Source organism: Apteryx rowi, unplaced genomic scaffold, assembly GCF_003343035.1.
Source record: "Apteryx rowi isolate R43461 unplaced genomic scaffold, aptRow1 scaffold_5, whole genome shotgun sequence".
NCBI classification, from domain to species: Eukaryota; Metazoa; Chordata; class Aves; order Apterygiformes; family Apterygidae; genus Apteryx; species Apteryx rowi.
The window spans coordinates 6716688-6735792 of record NW_020450760.1 but is presented as its reverse complement, the minus strand read 5'-3'; the positions used below and the strand labels follow the sequence as shown (position 1 = coordinate 6735792).

Here is a 19105-nt window from a genome sequence, read left to right as displayed (position 1 = left end):
CAAACACACACACGAGTACTAATTAACCAAGTATCTTTTCCAGAATGAGGTTGGATTTTCTGTAGGGGTGTGTATGAATATGACCAGTTTTGGATGTACTGTTCCTACTCTGTTTACAGATTATTATTATTATTTCACTTTGTATTGCTTCCCACTAGAATGGGAATGTCGGACATCATCTGGTTGGATGTTAGCCCCCTGTTGAAATGCTGCCATGAAGCAGTATCTGCGCTTTCACCATCGATAAATTCAGATACTGGGAGCTACATCCTGTATGATAGCAGTCATCTCCTGTGTTTCCAAACAGACTGTCTGGAGAGAGAGGTATCCTTGGAGGGGGTATTCAGCCCTCCAGTCTTGGGTACTTACTTTAGGGTAAGATCAGTTGCCATCTGGAGGTGCCTGTCTTTCTTCATCAATGAAGAGATTCTAGACAATTTACATATATTAAACACCTAATTTTTAGGTTGGTTAAAATTAGGTGAGAGAAATCTTGCCTCAGGTATTCAGTGACTTCATAAATCAGGCTTCATAAATCATAGATGTAGGGAATAAACCACTTCTCCTGGATGACAAATGAAACTGCAATATTATTAATACCCCTAGTGGTCCTGAGAGCAAAAATTCCCTCTCTCATTGAGCCTGTTTATATTATAAAGTGTTGGCCAGAGAAATGTTTCTCACTGCATTTATACAGCAGCCAGCATAAAATAAATAACAAATGGGATCTCATCACAAGAATCATTTTCATAAGTTAAAACTCTTTCAAAGGAAATGTTTAGAACATTCCTCAAACTTACGATGGATCAGTTTCCTGTTTGTACAATAAATAACATTTCAGAGAAGACATTTTTTTGGTTAGAAATTGTAAATCTTAATTCTAAGAAGTGCTTGATTTCATCTTCTGCAGTATCTTGACAACACAATTCTTACATGAAATTACAATTACTAAAATAAACTTCTGGTGCTTTTTCTGATACTTATTATTATAGAGTAATAATATTGCTTTTTGTAGAGCCAGTGAAGCTGGCAGATAACCTTGTGGATTCAATATATTCTCTTGCTTTAGTTAGGGAAGTGTTTGCTAAATTTGCATTTATTCTTCCTGAACAAACTTCCTGAATACATCTGGGGGTCACAAAGATCATAATCTGGAAATGAAGAGTTGCTGAAATGCATCTGAAAACCCAGTTTGGAGACCTGAATTCATATTGCAGGTGATGAGGCATGAGAAAAAAACAACACAGCTGACTCTGTAATTCCTTCATGCAGGTGAATTCCTCTATCCCTGTAAAGCCTCATTAACTTCAGATTTGCACAATCAGTTCTTAAAAATTTAGGAAAAAGGGTAAACCTGGAGTTATCTCCCATTTTCCCACTGTCATTTTTGAAAGGAGAATAAGATTATAAAAAATTTGCCATACTGAATTTGCCTACTTGGGGCAGGGAGAATGGCTTGCTTCAAAAGATGCTTTGAAACAGTTTACACTACATCTTCACGGAAAATTGCTTACTCCTGGACAGGCACTGCATGTATGCATATATTTTTAGGTGTATATTGGTCTGCCCCCACACCTGAAGGCATGTTTTAATAGTTGTTGAATGTATGAACTGTAACTTTGCCGAAGCACTACCCAAGGTACCAGGAAAGAGAAGGGTCTCTATCTGCATGTAYGCTCGGTATCACTTGCTGGGCTGTAGTCCCACTATTGCAGCATATAAAAAGATTCTCCTTTGGTTAGACTGAAGTGGGACTCTGTTTATGCCTGCTCAGTTGTTTATCTATTCTACTATTTTTTTTTTCCCATGGTATCTGCTCCTCAGAGTATCTTCCTCTACAAGTCAGGACAGAGGAATCAGAGTGGCAATACAAGTATTTTGCTTTGCTAGCCCTGTTGGACCACTGCTGGCATTTCTTTGTGTCCAGATCTGGGATGGTTTAAAAGATGTGTTCATAGCCTTGTCTCCTATTTAATGGCCTGTTATGCAGGAGTTTGCAAGCAGGGAGAACACAAGTAATAAATCTCTCTGGCGTTATTGTCTGTATCTGTGGATATATGCATTAAAAGGGGATTAAGTAGAAATGGCTTTCAGTTTACCTACTGTTTTAGACAAATAGGAAAGGGAGAGGCAACAAATCCAACCTCTGCTTTGGTAATGAGATAAATATTTATCCAGTGTTTGGAGCTCCTTGATAGAGCTGGGCAAGTACTGAATTTTTAGCTTGTTTGTAGAACTCTTGGAGTTGGAATGTTTCTGCTGAGTCTGTGTTTTAAGTCTGCTTTTAAAATGAAAAGTTCTGTTTTAGTCCCAGATTTTGAAATATTTTCTAACTGAATTAGTAGAGAAGCAACATTACACATTTCTGAGATTAAACATTCTTTTAATGTCCAAAGGAAATGTGTTGCCATTTCTGAATACCTTCCTCCCCTCTCCTCTTCTGTGTGTTGCAAATACTTTTTGAGTAAAACTCTGCTAATTTTGAACTGAATTTGCAAATAGTTTTGATCCTCCAAAACTACAGGTTTTTAAGAAATTAGGTGAATTGATTTCATTTAGCTTTATCCTTGATTTTATTCACAGATATTCAATTGACTTGTTCTTTGACAAGAATAGACTTAAATTCAGTGTCTTATTTTTAGTAGGAGTGTCAGAGATGGAGGAATCTCATTGCAGATAGACTTTTCAGAGAATTTACCTGTTTAGCTCAGAAGTCCTGTAAAGAAGGGAAACTATGATTTTCCAGAGGCTTGTAGCTGGCAAATGGCAGTGATCTGCTTGACAAATTTAATCCCTTGTCCAAAGACTGGAAAAGTCAGAGATTCTCAATAAAACTGCCAGAAGTTCTTGTTTGGTTTTGTTTTAATATCTTTTCCTCATATCTCATTCTTAAAAACAACTGAATTGTTTTTCTGCAACTCCTAGACAAATAAAACAGTCAGCTTGCAGCAGACATTCAACGCAGAAAATTTCAGCACAAACTGTTTACACTTGGTTAGGTTATAAACATTGAAAACTGAGTCTTGAAATAAAAAGATGCAGGGAAAATTACCACTACATCTGGCATCCACATAAACTCTATATACATTTTGGGTTTTGAGCATCCTAGCTGGATCCTGCATAATACTTAGAATAAAGAGGGAGTAAGTGTGAAACATTCTTGAAAAGTTTTGCAGGTCTGTTTTCTGCTATGGAGATTCTCTAAGGAATCATTGAAGGAACACCAAAGGAATGTAGCCTGCCAGGAAGTTTTTACTTGACAATTCAAGACACTTTCATAACCTGCCTCTAAACGTTGCTAATGAAAAGAATGACTTAGAGCAGCCCAGGTCTGAGTCCATCAAAAGAGAATTTTGCCTGCCAGCCAGCCAGTCAATAGGGTAGCGCGACCTTCTGCTTCCTGTGCAGCTAGTTGTGGAAAAGACGAATAACCGCTCTTCCCCTGAATTCAGAGGTCACAGGGAACAACACATTTAAAGAAGACAGGGCTCTGCAACATCCTCATTTTAAATTCCCTCTGAAATTCCTGACATTATTATTGTACTCAGTGTTGGTTAAGGACTGGGTAAGCACTAACTAATTCACTAATATTCATTAAGAATCTACATATAGAGGCTTTTTATCAGTGGTGCTATCCTCTAGCAATTAATGTGTTTATTTTAAAATAATGGACTTTGATGAAACCATCACTCTTTTGTATTGCTGGACATCTTTAACGTCATAGAAGCTATTACACAAGCAGCCCAAATCTCTGTTTTGTGGGCACAGATTTGTGTGCCCTAAATTCTGCCACTGTTATGCTGAACATAAGGTCATCTGCTCACTGTAGGACTGCATGTAAAATGGGCATAATGATAATGCTGCCTGTCCTCTAACTTTTCTCTGTCATGTCTCAATAGGGCGTAAGCTCTTCAGGAAGCGGACTTTCTCCTGCTGTGTGGGTATGCAGCACCATGGACTTTTGAATCAGTTGAGACCTTGGATGCTTCAGCACTATAAACTCTAGCGGGAAGGGTCAGGCTGTAATGAGCAGCTGCAGGTCCCTTCCATTTTGTTTCTAAACGCCTGCCTTTCAGCTGCCATTAGGAGAGGTATAACAGATGGGCCATCAGGTGCATTTGTATTTTAATCTCTCTCTAAAAGGAACATACAGGCCTTGAAATATTCTGTTAAGCAAATGACTGCAAATGAGGTGTGAAGCCTATAATTGGGATATATGCCTCATTCTGCCATTTGTATTTCTCTCATCCCCCAATCCCTTTTTCTGTTTTTTTTTTTTTTTTAATTTTCCGGTAGGCATCAATTAGGTGAGGGCTTTTCATTTTAAACATTGAGATTTTTGCTTGGCCTGCTAAGGCTGTCAGGTCTAGTTTGCTGCTGAACAGTTCTTTGGTGCTGGACAATGCATGAATGTTTAAATTCCTTGAAATGTCTAATTGAATTATCCTCAAATTGCAAATCAAAATAGGAAAGGCTGTCTCTGGCTCACAGGCTCGTTCACTTGGATGTGTCTGCCATGCCGCTGCTTTTCTTTATATTTCTTCTTTGCTTCTGACTGTGATTGTTTTAAATGAGACCTTAAACACTGAAAGCATTTGTGTTTGTGTGTTGGGGGGGAAGTGATGCTGAACTTAAAGGGAAATTTATTCACATTCCGGCTCAAAGTTCTTTTTATGCTGCACAAAACCAATTTCATCAAATTTATATCAATGCATATGAAAGCAAAACAGCCAGCTGCTGTTTGAAATGAAACTTCCTTTTTCTTTCAGCTACAGATATATATTTTATAAAATGCTTTTAGGCAGATGCGTATAAATATCACTTTAATGTTTTTTATGAGGGCTCACAGATTAAGGAAATCAACAACCCTGAGAGAAGTTTTGATGTATCTAGCCAACATTCATAAAAAATCGACTTGTTACAGCCTTGCCATTTATACAGTGAGATAGAAATTAAAGCCTGTAGGACTTTACTTTATAAATTATTAAGGGGGGCGGGGTGGGGTCTCCATGTGTCCCAGACATTTGTCCTGTCCAGCCCTCTCCCTGAACAGTACTGGAGGCAGATCAGAAACTTTGGTCAGTGCAATAATGTCTCTTTTATGGATATTTTTTTGTCATTCTGTAATGATATATGATACAGTGCGGTATTAGGCTTGATCAACTCCCTCACCCTGAACCTTTTTGCTGCGACACCTTAACTTGCTCGGTGGCTGGCTGTGCGAGGGGGTAGGAAAGGGGATTTGCTCCCATGCGGTGTGCCTAGCAGCTGCACCATCCCTCTGCCCCCAAATCCCCCTTTGGGCTCTTTCCTGAGGCCTCGCTGCCCTCCCTGCGCGGCATCCGCTGCTGCCCAGCCTCCCCTCGAGCCCTGCGTTAGCTGCTCACATAGGAGCCCTGGCCGGGGTTTGCCACCCTGCACGGACCCTCTCTGAAGGAAAGGCTGAGGAAGAAGGATGCAGATGAGACCACTGTTCGGGAAGCCTAGTTTAATAAGTAAAATTATGACCCCCCTATGCCAGACTGTGCTAAAGTCCAAGGTAGGAGCAACAGGAGAAGTTTTTGAATGTGTCAGTGAATGCTTTTGTTTTAACTATGACCGAAAAAATAACACGTTCATGTCAGGATTCTTGGGATGAATATTCCTAGTATTTCTCCTGAATGCTAACAAAATTAATTAGATTCAGGCCACTTTCAAGGGCAACTTCTCTGGTAGCTTACAATTAGATAATTGTTTTTGTGTTATAAAAAATTGTTGAAGACATAATGGTTATGAAAGGACCTTAAGGAAATGGATTAGACACAATCTTTATTAAATGGAAGATCGGCTCTTGGGGGATATTTTTGATAAGAAAAGAAATATCTACTAATATTAAGAATTTTAGCACATTCATAATTTAAGATTAATACATACTAGCACATCAGTATTTTTGTAAGTATCTGTTTTTTTGGAGGGCAAAGATTACACCTGTATTAATCAAGCATGGCCAAATCAAAGCATCTTTCAGAAATGGAGAAAGGTGTAATTTAAAACTATTTGTACTGGATATCTATTAAAATGATGGAGACTTGGCAAAGCACGTGTCCAGATGAAACCAGTGAAATGCACTTGATGATGATTATATATTACAAAAATCACATAACACACTGCATCTCTCTCATTATAAATCTCTTGCTCCCTCTCCAAATATTATTAAAACCCAGTAATCTAATTACTCACTTGGTATAACGCTGGTTCTCAGTGACAGGCCAGTAGAGGAAGCGAACACCAGGCATTACTAGGCTTTTGAACGTGGTAGGTTACTGTGTCTCATATTGTTTAGTAATGTTTTCATCTGTGCTCAAAATAGAATCACAATTTTTAGGTTAGAAGCTGTTCTACTGTGTTCTAGTCTAATCAGATTTGCACCAAATACTATGTTGTTCACTGAAGAGCACTCATACTGTAGTCATTTTCTAAGGTATTCATGCTTTGGTTCGTGTGACCATTTCACTGTGACTAAAGCATCCAGATACCTAGTCAACTGGCACTAAATTATGAGTTGATATTTTTATTGTTATTGTGACTTGAGGGACTCACCTGAGTTCTACCAGGACTGTACCCTACCTTTTTTTCGCTGACTAGATTTGCAGCGGTCTCCTCTCGGTCATGGCACTCTCCACTTCAAAGTGACTTATTTCTTCCTCCACTAGAGACTGGATGTATGGATGTTACACCAGTAGATTTGACTCCTGAAGTTGAGGCCAATGTCTTCTAGAAGCATTTTCTTTCTCAGTGTTCACAGAGAATTTTAACATGGAAGTTTTCTTTTGCAAAATATAGCTGGTATTTAAATCTGCTGGGTATCATAGTATATGGCATAATGGTTATTGCTCTAACTGATTAAACTGCCATCTGATAATTTTACATTAGTGCTCGTTCGGGGTTTGTTCATTTTAGGGGATTCTTTAAACTGGGATATGAAATCATTTGCAAAGGACCGAGGAAAACTATTAAGCTCTAGGAATTAGGCAGACAAATCTTTGTGCTACGAGGGAATCTTATCTTGGGAATTAAAGGCAACCAAAATTCCTCCACATTTAAAATGAAATTCCCGACACAGAGGCCTATGTTAAGCTGACTTCAGTTTAGGTCCCAAAGTTACTTGGGGAGTTATTTTAGGCTCCTTCTGAAGTCAGTCGAGGAAGAAACACATTGTGAGAGGATGGTTCAGGTTGCCGAGAGAACCTTGACTTTAGAGATACCTTATGTAGATTGTGTTCCTCACTCATATGTCAGTTAAAGGYATAAAATTAGGAGCAATGAATCCTGGCCAAAGGATCCAGGCTTAGCTACCATAAATCAGTGTAGATCTATTGAAGGACTGGTCCATAATTTCCTTTTGTTCTTGTGTGGAAAAGGGAGGATCCAGTCCACATACAGTTCCACAAAAATGATTAAAGTTACTGAGTAGTATGTGAAAGATAAAGATGTCACTCTTAAACAAGCATTATTTTATTAGGGAAAGTTGCAGAACCTTTTGCATAATAAAGAGAAAGGGCTTCTTAAGGTTTGGGGCAGCTGCAGCAATTTGCTAGGTATGGTTCTATAAAACATTGACTTTTGCATCCAGTTTGCCTGCAACAAATGACTTCCTCTCCCATTTCTGCACAGCCCACAGTGCTCTGGTATAAGAACCACTGTAGGCGAGGACACAGAAAGTTGACTAGTGCGATCAGCCCAGAGGCACATATGAGAGAAGTTTTGAGGATAAGAAAAGTGTCAACATCTAGCACCAGTATTGCAATGTTTATATCTAGGACTAATACTGCAGTGTTAGACAAAATTGAACCCTAACCCAGCCAAATATAGGTGTGAACAATAACCACAGGTTATTCTGGAACCAGAATACAAAATATTTTTAAACAAGCAGGGTTGATTTAGGCAATATGAGAAGTGCCTAAATAGGCACTACTTTCATTCCACTGTTCAGTGTTTCTCTTCAATGTATTTCTATTGTCAGCTACACAACCAACAGGACACAAGAAACTTTTTACAAGTACATTTTTATTTAAAATAAAAATTAATTATGGTGCCTTTTTAAAATAGGGTACTGCACAATCTGTATATGTAACACAGTTTTTGGTACAGAACATACTTATTGAGCAATATCCTTAAATACTAATTATACATTAATGGCTTGTTTGAGAAACATGACAACATTAATTCTGATATTTTTTTCTCTTTAGTCATTTAACCACTGATACAGATTTCCTATAAACAATATTCGTTTTCATCTGTATATGTGGTATACAGTCAAGAAGGCAGATCTTAGAATATTTACATTCATGCATTGATTTAAACACACTATTTTGCAGTTTAAAATAATATATTTTTGTTTGTACAGATGCAGGGAGTATTGTAAATATATATCTATCATAGGCCTGATTCTCCATTGGTTGGCAGCATCTATGGTCATTATCTCTTCAGAGCAGTATGCCCACACTTGCTTCACATGCTATACATGACCATATGGCATGCAAGACTGGACAATTAAGTCTCTGTATAGATATATATCGATATATTTATATCTTATACTTAGAACTCTCCTTTTTCTTTCCATGTCTGTTTTTGCAACACCTGTCCAAGGTACAGATGCTTTTCTGGTCACACCTCTGTGTTGGGTCTGAGCCAGAAAGGGTTGCAAGGTTGTGGCTCCCTGCAAAGTGCTGACACCTTCAGCTCCTCCTGGCATCACTGAGGGCTGATGAAACAACATTTGCAGCTTAGGCCCTGTAAAGTGCAGTATCTGCTAGTGGCAATACATATTTAATTAAAATGGGTTTTAAGAAGAAAGTTCAAAGTTAATCCTCTCCCTCAGACTGAACAAAGCAGTTTTCTGTTGTATGAGTAGGTCTGACTGTGTTCAGAGGCACAAGAGCAGAGCAGTTTACATCTGTGCAGAAATAGGCCTCCTTGCATCTGCTGAGGATCTGCCCATTCTGTGAACAGAGCTATGCAGCGCATTTCTAAGCCTGATATTTTGGAGGCTAAAAATAAACTTGAAATGCTTGTAAAGCTGTATTTTGAATTGCCAGTTCCATCTTTAAAGGGTCACTGCTGGAGTGAAGCCCTTATCCATCAAGACTATTCCTTTCCCTTTTGTATTTAATTATAGTACAATAAGGAAGCACAGAAGCCTCTTTTGTAAAAGCCTTGCAAGTAGTCTGCAGAGTCTTAAACAAAACCTTAAACCATACCAGAAAACTTCAGAAATCATTCCCCCAAAGTGCCATCATCCTGGCCTCTCTTTGCTGAAGACTTAAATCTGCTTCTGATATACTTTTCCTAGTGCCTTTCTGAAGACCACCTTAAATTTTGGTGCAATGTAGCCAACTGTATTTAGAAAGCCAGGAATCTAAGGGCAAAATGACCTCATACAGAATCTCCTCTCTCTTCCTACTGTATAGCTATGCAATTGCTGAGAGCAAAGACCCTGGAAAAGCAGAGAGGAGCAGCTCCTAGCCTGTCTGCTGCTGTTCTCGTGTGGTCAAGGAGAATGAAAAGACATTGAGGGGAGCGTTTGTTTATGAGATATTTTGGGCCACACATTTAGTTAAATATTATGGGGATGGTGATTTTAATGTGCCCAAACATATTTTTTTAATATCAGGATGTTGAATATAATGATAGAGCAGTGCCTCCTATGTAAATAAGACACATTCATATCTCTCAAAATGCTGTCACAGAGCCGGTATGTTATTTTTTTCATGATTATACAGATGGGCAAACTGAGGCACAGAGAGGCAAAATTGCTTGCTAGTAAACAGCAGATCAGCAGTGGAGTTGAAAATAACCCCCACACCCTGTGTGGGCATCCCTTAAAATGTCCTGCCTCCCTGCTCTGTATGAAGATTGGAATGTTTATGTTCCACTGCGAAGATCTTTAGGGGTCTGGGGTAGATTTGCTTATGGGTGATGTCATGCATCAGGATTTTCTCTCAGTGAAGACATTTTATGATTGACCTTCTCTTTAGACTTTTTTTGCAAAAACAGACACAATTTGATGGACATATTGAGCTACAAATCCCTTTTGTTATTTTGGCCTTATAGAACATGCCTTTAAAGCTTTTTTAGAAAATAAAATCAACAACCTTTAGGAGAAAGTGCTAATCCTGAGCCTGTATCATGCTAAACTTATCTGCACTCATACTTTATACTCTCAACTAAACATGCAACCAGTCTCAAACTATGCCGCATTTATGCAGAAACAACCAAAATAAAAAAAGAAAGGCAAACATACATAGGTAAGTAACTACATCAAAATAAATGTTATAGCTTAAAAAATATTCTAGAAATATACTTGAAATATTTTTATTATAATATTTAGGGGCTAAGTGCCTTAGGCAATCAATATTTGGGATACTAGAGTCAAAATGTAAATTCTGTTATTTTAATCCCACTTTGGATCTAAGAACATATCACTGTATCTTGTGCAACCACACAATATAAATATGGCAGGGAATAGTCATACTCTTGGCAAAGGGTTACTTGTTCCCTTTCACTTTTATCATTGCATTCACTTCTTCTCAGCAAAGTCTAGACTTTTAAAAAATAATTTTATGTAGCTTAATTTTTACAAAGCAATGACAGGCTAAAAGGCTAAATGAATAACTCCATAAATTCCTCAACAGTAGTATATAGCAGCATTTCATTTCATCATTGAAAAGATACTTATATTTACATATACCTTATTGTTCATTAGGTAATAGAAAACTAGAGATGGGCCTGAGCTGAAACTGCTGATTTGAACATCCCAGAGATCTTTGGGGGCGGAAAGCCTGCAGAACATCATCTTCTATTATCAGGCCAAACTCTAAATCCCAGAGATAGACCAACTGCAGACAGGAATGTGTTCAAAATCAAGATCTAATTTTTGCAGTTCAAGCACATCCTTATATAAAACTGAAAGTATCTATATTTTGCAGTACTGACAGACTTGAAGGCCAGAGTGCAGTCACTGTACAGAGTGAGACTGGGCCGGCTCACTTGAGCTACTCACAGACACAGAGACTGAGTGTGATTGAAGCTTGATGTCCAGACAAGAAGCCAGTGTGGAAATTTGTCTTTCACTGCATCGCTACTTTCAGCACAGAGGTAAATGGAGACATACACATGGAGGTGTGACACAAAGAAAATTTTTAGAAAGTGGGTCAAGGCTAGATAGTGTCTAATCACTGGCCTTTATCCTAGGGATTACATACTGAGTCTAACCTGAGATCCTAAGTGAAATGAATTTAGGTGGATTCAGCTTTACTTTAAGTCATCTGCAATCCACATCACAAAAAGTACAACATTAAGCTATTATGTTGAATTTGGCACACTTGGCAGTCTCTGTTCAGAGACTCAGTTAACATGGGCACATCCAACTTACCAGTTCCTCATAAATGGTCCTCTAAGCCAGACCTAACGATGTCCTTGGTGGGTCAGTTCTGGAGACTCAATGCTTTCAAGAAACAACACCTATCAGTGAATGTAGAGGACTTCTTTTTCAAAGTGCTGCTAGTCCTTTCAACACAATCCCGCCCAAATAGTCACTTCAAAATGTAAACAAAATCTTTCCTGGAGGGGTCCCTGGCAAATCAGTGTGATGCAAACACAGAGAAATGTAGAATTTCATAAAGAAAAAAACTTGTTAAAGATAAAAAATAAAATGTGATGCTAAAAAGGAGGCTGATTATGAAGTAGTAATGTTCAAAGCACCTCTTAATATTATGTCTCTTTCATTAGCAATGCTAATTGCTAAGATCATATATCTTGATTTCTTTTGCCTGGAAAGTCTTCAGCCATGGAAATTGCATAGTCACGAGACTGCAGATGAATTTCCTGGGTTAAGTCACAAGTTCATGCAATTTTTGGTTGCTTGATGGCTTAACAGAAACCTTTTCCCCTTTTTTAATAACAAAATAATAGGAATGATAAGAATGAATGAACTAAGCATACAAAGCTGCTAGCTTGTAAGTGAAAGCACTGCACAGGCTGGAGAAGCATGTAGGCGGCAACTTCCACCCTTGAATCTCAGACCCACTTATAATAAGTTGCTGCCACTCTGGTAGATCACCTCTCCATCAAAAGATCCTATTTAAGCAGCTTTTGCTTAATCAATCCAAAATAAAAAGCGGGTGGAGAGGAGAAGAAGAAGAAGAAGTGGGAGTCATTGTGACGATGCTTTCAAGAGATGCAGCATGCAATGCTTATGCCTTTGTGAGGCCTTTTCTCCGGGTAGCCTACATGGGCAAGTTTATCCTCCCTTGGACAAGCAGCAGGCCTGAAGAGCAGCCTGCTTTTCTCTTTTGAATCACTGATGCGGACGCTATTTCTGAAATGAAGTCCTTGGCCACAGAGCGCCTTTCGTTTCCTTAGTTCACCCACCTTGCATACTTTGTGTGTGTGCTTTTAAAGTTTAACACCTCCTGTGTCTTGAAGGGCTTTCAGGAATTATACAACTGCATTGTTATCAACTGTTTTGTTGTTCTGGGAGGAGGTCATTGCATATTCAGCTCGACTGGTTCCGTTCTCCTCTTTTCTCAGTGGTTTCCTTGGATGATCACAGGTTTGATGGTGTATAGGTGGGGTGGGGGAAAAGAAAGGACAAAGATAAATATCTTCTTTATCAATATAGTTTAAAACCAAGGACATTTAAGATGTCCTATAAGATTGAACTTTTCCACTCTATTTCTTTCTTTCTGAACACAGGTCAAATCAGGAGTTAAATTTTTTCATTCCTCATGATCTGCCTAGAGCATGTGGGTTCTGGTACTGAGGCCACATCATAGTCTGTTGATTTCTCCATGCCACTCAGAGCAACAGAGTGGGTTTTGAATCAGATGAAGGTTGCTGGAATGAGAACTCTGTTGTCTGGGCGCTGGGTATGGTCCTGGCTCTACTACCACCTCCATACCTGGCATGAAGGGAGCCACCCAAGGCTTAGACAGCAGTTCAGTTCTTTTGGTGGTCCTAGGCCTCTCTCTTCCAAGTGCCACATAATTCAAACTGCAATGAGGGCGAATCATGTCCACTGAGGACCCAACTCACATCATAAAACCACCATGTTCAGTCACTAGGAGCAGGACTCATCTGATCAAATATAGATATGTACAGTTGTGATGACCACCCCGAGCTCCCTTTACAGTTAGTGGAGAGAAACAAGTAATTTTAAAACATGAATCAGATCTACTTAAAGTGGATACTTAAAATAAGTCAAATGCATTGTGCCCAAGGCATTCCTATTTCTTTTTATTGTCCTTAAAGGAAGTCCAATTTAGTAGCTCAGACATAAAGGTCCATGTTGTAGATGTCTGAGTTAGCTAAAACAATATGCTCAGTGACTGGAAACACAGTGCCTGCTGTGATCTACCGGTCCCCCAACACCAACCATAGAAGCATCCCCTTTTTTTTTTGTTTAGTAGCCACTGTCACCATTTGGTGACGCAGTCCAGACCCTTCAATAGTAACTGTGAGGCAATTCAGGAAATGCCCAGCAAGTTTATAAAACTAACAAGAATCTGCAAATCACTGAGCAAATGCATCTTATTTGGTATTTTAAAGTGACTCTGAAGAGAGGAACCTGAGCACAAATCCTGTAAAATACCATGTTATATCATTTAAGTGTATCCCTCACAACTTCTTTCCTCAAAAGTGGTATGATCTTTATTTAAAGCTGAAGCTTTGCATATAGTAAGAGCAAAAAACTTCGTGTTTTCCATACAGGTATTTCATATAGATGTTGGACCCAGATGTTAGTGCCTTGAGTTTAAGGTGCTTCTAAGGGCAAAAAGAGGACTAGATAAACAAATGTAATATAACAGTCAATCTAGGCTATTGTTTTTGACATAGTTTAATAAAAAAATAGCAATTAATACAAAAATAGTTAATGACATTTAATTTCAGCAGAGAAAAGCATTAGTGAAAGATTTATGGAGTATAAGAAGATAAATGTGTTTTGACTGTAATCACAAAGAGAATACTTCTCATTGTGATATCTTACATCCCTCTTCAGCTGGTAAGACTTAAGGCTTGTTAATATTAACTGTGATTCCAGCTGTTAGAGAACAGAAATGGAATTGGAAGGGAAGACTAAAAAGCTTTGCTGAACTCTTTTTGAGCAGTTAACATGCTGTGCCTGTCAGTATCTGACATAACTTCCTGCAGCTCTGTCTTTCATGACATTATAAAGCATCCATCCACCTCACCACATCTCTGACAAGAGGAATGGAGAATCTGATGGCAACATTTCTTGTCTCGTTTCTTCCTAGAGAAGAAAACTGTTGTGACTGTCTTTAAACTTCCTGTTTTCAAAATTCTGTGAATGGTCAACAAGTGAGAAAGTTTTGGAGGTTCCTAGTTTCTATCTTTTCCATCTCCTGCTTACCCCTTCTTTCAATATTTTGGTGTCCAATGTCTTTCTGCTCCTCTCCAGCTCCATTTTCTGTCCCTGTCTAGCCTTGATCTTCTTTCTTCACTTTAAAAAGTGCCTTCGTCTCATTTTTATTTACATTTTTTTCTATAAGAGTTTTCAAGAATGACTTCTTTATTCCTCCTGAAACTCTGCCTTTTTTCCTTTCTTCTCCCTTTTTGCTTTGTTTTCTCTTCCCCAAGAACACGTTTTCTCTTGTCACATCCCTAGGTTTGTCTCCCAGCATGAAGCCAGCATGCCATCTCACTGGGAGTTTCAGAGACTCACTTACAGTGGTGAGATCTCTCTGGAGACACTGCTGGAGAGGTAGCCAGTGATATCCTACAACCAGTACTAGATATGCATTGAAAGTGTATTTTTTCAGAGCTTGAAAACAGTGGAATGGAGATTTTATCAGGGTTCTGCTGGCTCTCTGCATCCCTGAGATCCTCTTCTGTCTTATCAGCTGCTCAGGGTTAGAGTTAGTAAAACAGAGCAACTACTTTCTTGGGACTCAGTGAAATGCCAGTTGGAGGCATTTATTTATTTGATTTTGGCAGACACTAAAGTTCAGTCTTGAGGAATGCTCCGTTTAACTCCTTCACTCAGTTTATTTCCAAGTGGATGACAGACATGGATTTTGGGTCAAACTTGCCTCTCTCTTATACCATTTAAATCACTGGCTTGATGGAGGTTTATGCACTTATCACAATGATTAAAATTGACCTATGTATTTAGATATGCAAAGTCATTTTGGTCTGTTGAAATTTTTAAACTGCCCTTTTGTGTTAGGGCACTAGCTCTTTTTGTGTCACTACCTCTGTGTGTCACTAGCTCTTTTTTCTCTCAGATTTTAACTTTGTTGAGATCCAAATATACATGTTTTTCCTCTTACACACCAAGGGGAACTCTTTTATCCCATTTTGTGACTGATAAGCTAGGTAATGCGTGATCTTCTTACATGTAACACTCTAAGCCCCCTTTCAGAAGTAGTGCAGCCTTGTATTCATACGTTTCCATTCCAGTGTTACTCTTCATTAGTAAGATGGATGTTTCAAATTAGTGAGGAAATAAGCAGGGAATAAACATTCATGTCTGTGATATACTCACTTGGTGGCAGGCGAAACAGGCTGTTCACTAACAAGTGATTTGCATTGCTTTACAGTATGATTTTCTACACATTGTGCTTTGATGTTTAGCAAACAGACTGGTGCATTCTTCATGCAAAACGTCTGCAAATGAAAGGTACATGCAACTCTGCATAGCTTAGTACACGCCTGAAATGATGTTTCAGAGTCCATAATGACCTCTCCATCATGTATGCATTAATTTGCATGTATCCTACAATCAAGAAAGCATCAAATAGCCATTTAATAGCGCACTTCACATGTTAAGCTTCAATTTCAGATCAAGTTCTGATCACATTACACGATAAATCTTATTTGTCAAAGAAGTTCATGCTGGTTCTGTACCAGCTCTCTGCAGAGTCCTGTGTAAAGGTCAATGTAACAATGCACATTAAACAGAATTTGTATGTTCTGTCTTTAGAAGATTTCTTAAAGAAAATGAAGTTTTGGGCCCTTGATCACATTGAGTCAYGAAAATCAGTTGGTATGTTTGACAAAGCCCTCCCTGTCAGCTTTTGCTGTTGGTGTAAATTTGGCATAGCCCTACTGTCAGAAATGCAGTTCTGCTCGTAGAGAACAAAGGGGGGGTCTCAAATGATTTGTCTCACATTTACACATTTAAAAAAAATCTCTTTATATGACTTTCTAAACAAAATCAGACAAAAGCTGAGAGGATTGTTCATTTAATCAATCAATTATTATGCCTTGTTACTCAAGGCTTATTAAAGCTTTGAGGAGGAGAAGACTACCTAGAAATGGGAATAAAAATTTGTTCAGATTATTAAATAGTAAGAGGGTTTAAAAGACACAACCCAGCCCCATGCAACATTCACATTCTTCCAGTTGCTTTGAAGAGAGAAGTTAGAATCAAAATATGACTTTTTCTGACTAGCTTGAACTTTGAGAAGCCCCTTTCCTAAGCACCTGCCTCTGTAGCAGTGTCACTGCTCAGCATCATGCCCATGGCCAGCAGCCAGGAAGGGAGAAGCAGCTGAAGGTGGGACCCAGGGAAACCCAGCCTGGGAAGAGGGGGTGACCTTGTGCTGGCAGCAGAGAAACAAAGGGATCTTAAATTCACCTCCTTCTGGGGTTCAGATACCTTACTCAGCACTGCCAGGAGACGCCTGCCTCCACTTGCAATTTGCTGCCCTGATTTTTCTTCTGGGGGAAATACCTATCTCATTTCTTACAAAATAGGAAGAGAAAGTGTCATTTTTCTTTCAAAATGCAGTTAGAGGAGAAAATGCCACTTTGTTCTCCCTTTCATCAGTTGTTAGAGGAAATGCCCAGGATTCAGAAGACTGTGGCTGAACACTGTTCTTTCCTGAACAGTGGATACAAAATTGTAAACTGTACTTAAAGTTATCTGCAAAATTAAAAAAAAAAAAAAAAAGACTTGATGGTATTTTAAGTGTACCAGTATTAATTGCTAGTGATTTCTTTGACATTGAAAGCTACCAGGCACCTTTATATTGCCTTTGTATAGCAGGAACTGAGCCAAGTAGGCAGAGGGGGCCCTTGATCAGGCCCTGAAAGGAAATTTCACAGTGAGAGGGAGGCAAAGAATTGAGCGTTCCCTGAAGTGACAGAAAGCCAGGATGCAGCAGAGCCATGTCAGGACTGAACCGTGACATCTGCGAGCTCAAGGCCACCTGCTCTTGATGAAGGAGGAAGACGGACTGTGATAAGTAAGCAGGTGGTCTGATGAATGAAAAATCCTTCTGGTTTCTCAATCTTTCCATTAAGGTGTTTTTAGTAACATCTAAAGAACTTATCTATCCTTCAAAGCAGTTTTGCCTTGAGGTAGCTGTTATTATGAACAAAGTTACTACCGATTTCTACTAATGTAAATGCAGAAAACCTCACTTTTGTATTTCACAGCACAAGTCTATGCTATTGGAAAAGATAAATAAGAGAGCTGTTCTGTTGCCAAGCTTGTTTATAAGCTGAAAGCTGAAGCCTTGGTTTGTGTGTCTCTCCTGTGTTTGCAATGACATGTTTTTGCTTTGAGGAACATGCTGCCGACTGCCCATCAGCATCTGTGTGTGTTACCTGCCTCTCACCAAGACAGAGTGACAGCAGGGAAGTGGCAGTATCAGGAAGACAAAGAAGTATCACTTATACATGCAATGACTTCGAAGATATTCTCCACCACTAACATACTGATGATACTTCAGTAGTTAGCAACAGATAAAAAACAAATGATTTTCAGTAAAACTGGGTCTCATATGATACACCCATTTACTGTCTGTCTATCCTGATGTGCCTTCAGTATACAGTAGAAATATCCAAGTTACCATGTACCGGTAGAGAACCAATGGCAGCAACATCCTCCTGGGTTATAGAAGTTGTTCAAGAAACAGGGTAAATATTTGGTAAATATATTTTCACTTAACTTCATTACTCTCTGGTTAGGCTGTTATCAATACCTGTAGTAACTATGTTTAGAGGTCTTGAAGCCTTCTATCCTGGAAGCCCAGAGAAGATGATATATAGGCTATAGTCACACTCTAAAAGCATCTTTATTTAGCAGATACAGGATAGGAATGGAAGAATACATTTTGTAATGTTATTCAGTGATGTCACAATTAGTGGATCATTTCTCTCTGTGACCTGAATGCTTATACAAATGTAAAGAAAATGAAGGGAGGATGTTTACATCTCAGTAATGTGAGTGTTCATCAAACAACAGTTTGATGCATCTGGACATTAGCCATTGGAGGCGAATCAGTTCCTGGGACAGCAACTTATCAGAGATGCAAACTTGCTTTTTAAGACTGGTTTGTGAACAGGACCCATCCTAGAGAGGCTCAGTGCACTGAAGACAGTTGTTGTCTAGGCCACAGCCATCAAACTTTGTGTGCAGCCTCCCACTGCAAGCCCTGCTCGGGGACTGACCTGAGCTGGCTAGTCTGGCATTACGGCCCACGCATACAGGCTCATGTTTCAAAATCAAAGGAAGGGAAAATTCTCTGGAAATATTTTTCAGGCTCATGGAAACAGAGTCACATTCTGAATTTTCCTTTTGACTGTCTCACAGGGATCAGAAAAATTTCATCTGGGTATTTTTTATTTGAAAATGTAAAGACAGAAATTAAAGAAGAAACACTAAGGATGCAAATTCTTTGAAACCTTAATTTTTCTCTGTTAAATTAGTTAACAGCCATATGTAGACCATCAATCTGTCCAGAAAACAAGCAGCGTACTATTCATTACTAGTAGGAAGAGGTTACTGGCTCAGCTACCTCCCACATACAAAGCACATGTTTTACAGTTATAATAAAAAGTAGCTCCATCTGGACAAGTTTCAGCTACACATTCACTACTGTTCAACTGTTTGTCAAAGACCAGAATTCAATATTCTGAATCTCCCAAGGCTTTTACATGTATTCCCTGTAATTCTGTTTCCAGTCTAGTAAGTTAGGTAGACCTACATCTAAAAGACAAACAAACTGTCTTGCCCCAATATTTATTATCTCACTATGTGACCTTTTTGACTTATTCTTCCAAACTAGAAGCGGTTTGGAAGAGTAGGATAACACAG

The 19105-nt window shown here is 38.8% G+C and overlaps 1 protein-coding gene across 1 annotated transcript in view; it reads right to left on the bottom strand.

Moving 5' to 3' along the window:
• Window positions 1-12477: 12477 nt before the first annotated feature.
• PRIMA1 (proline rich membrane anchor 1) overlaps window positions 12478-19105 on the bottom strand; it is a 68381-nt gene continuing 61753 nt past the window's right edge. The window contains exon 4 of the mRNA XM_026079452.1: window positions 12478-12577. Within this exon, the coding sequence (XP_025935237.1) occupies window positions 12478-12577 (100 nt within the window). The remainder of the gene's footprint in view (window positions 12578-19105) is intronic.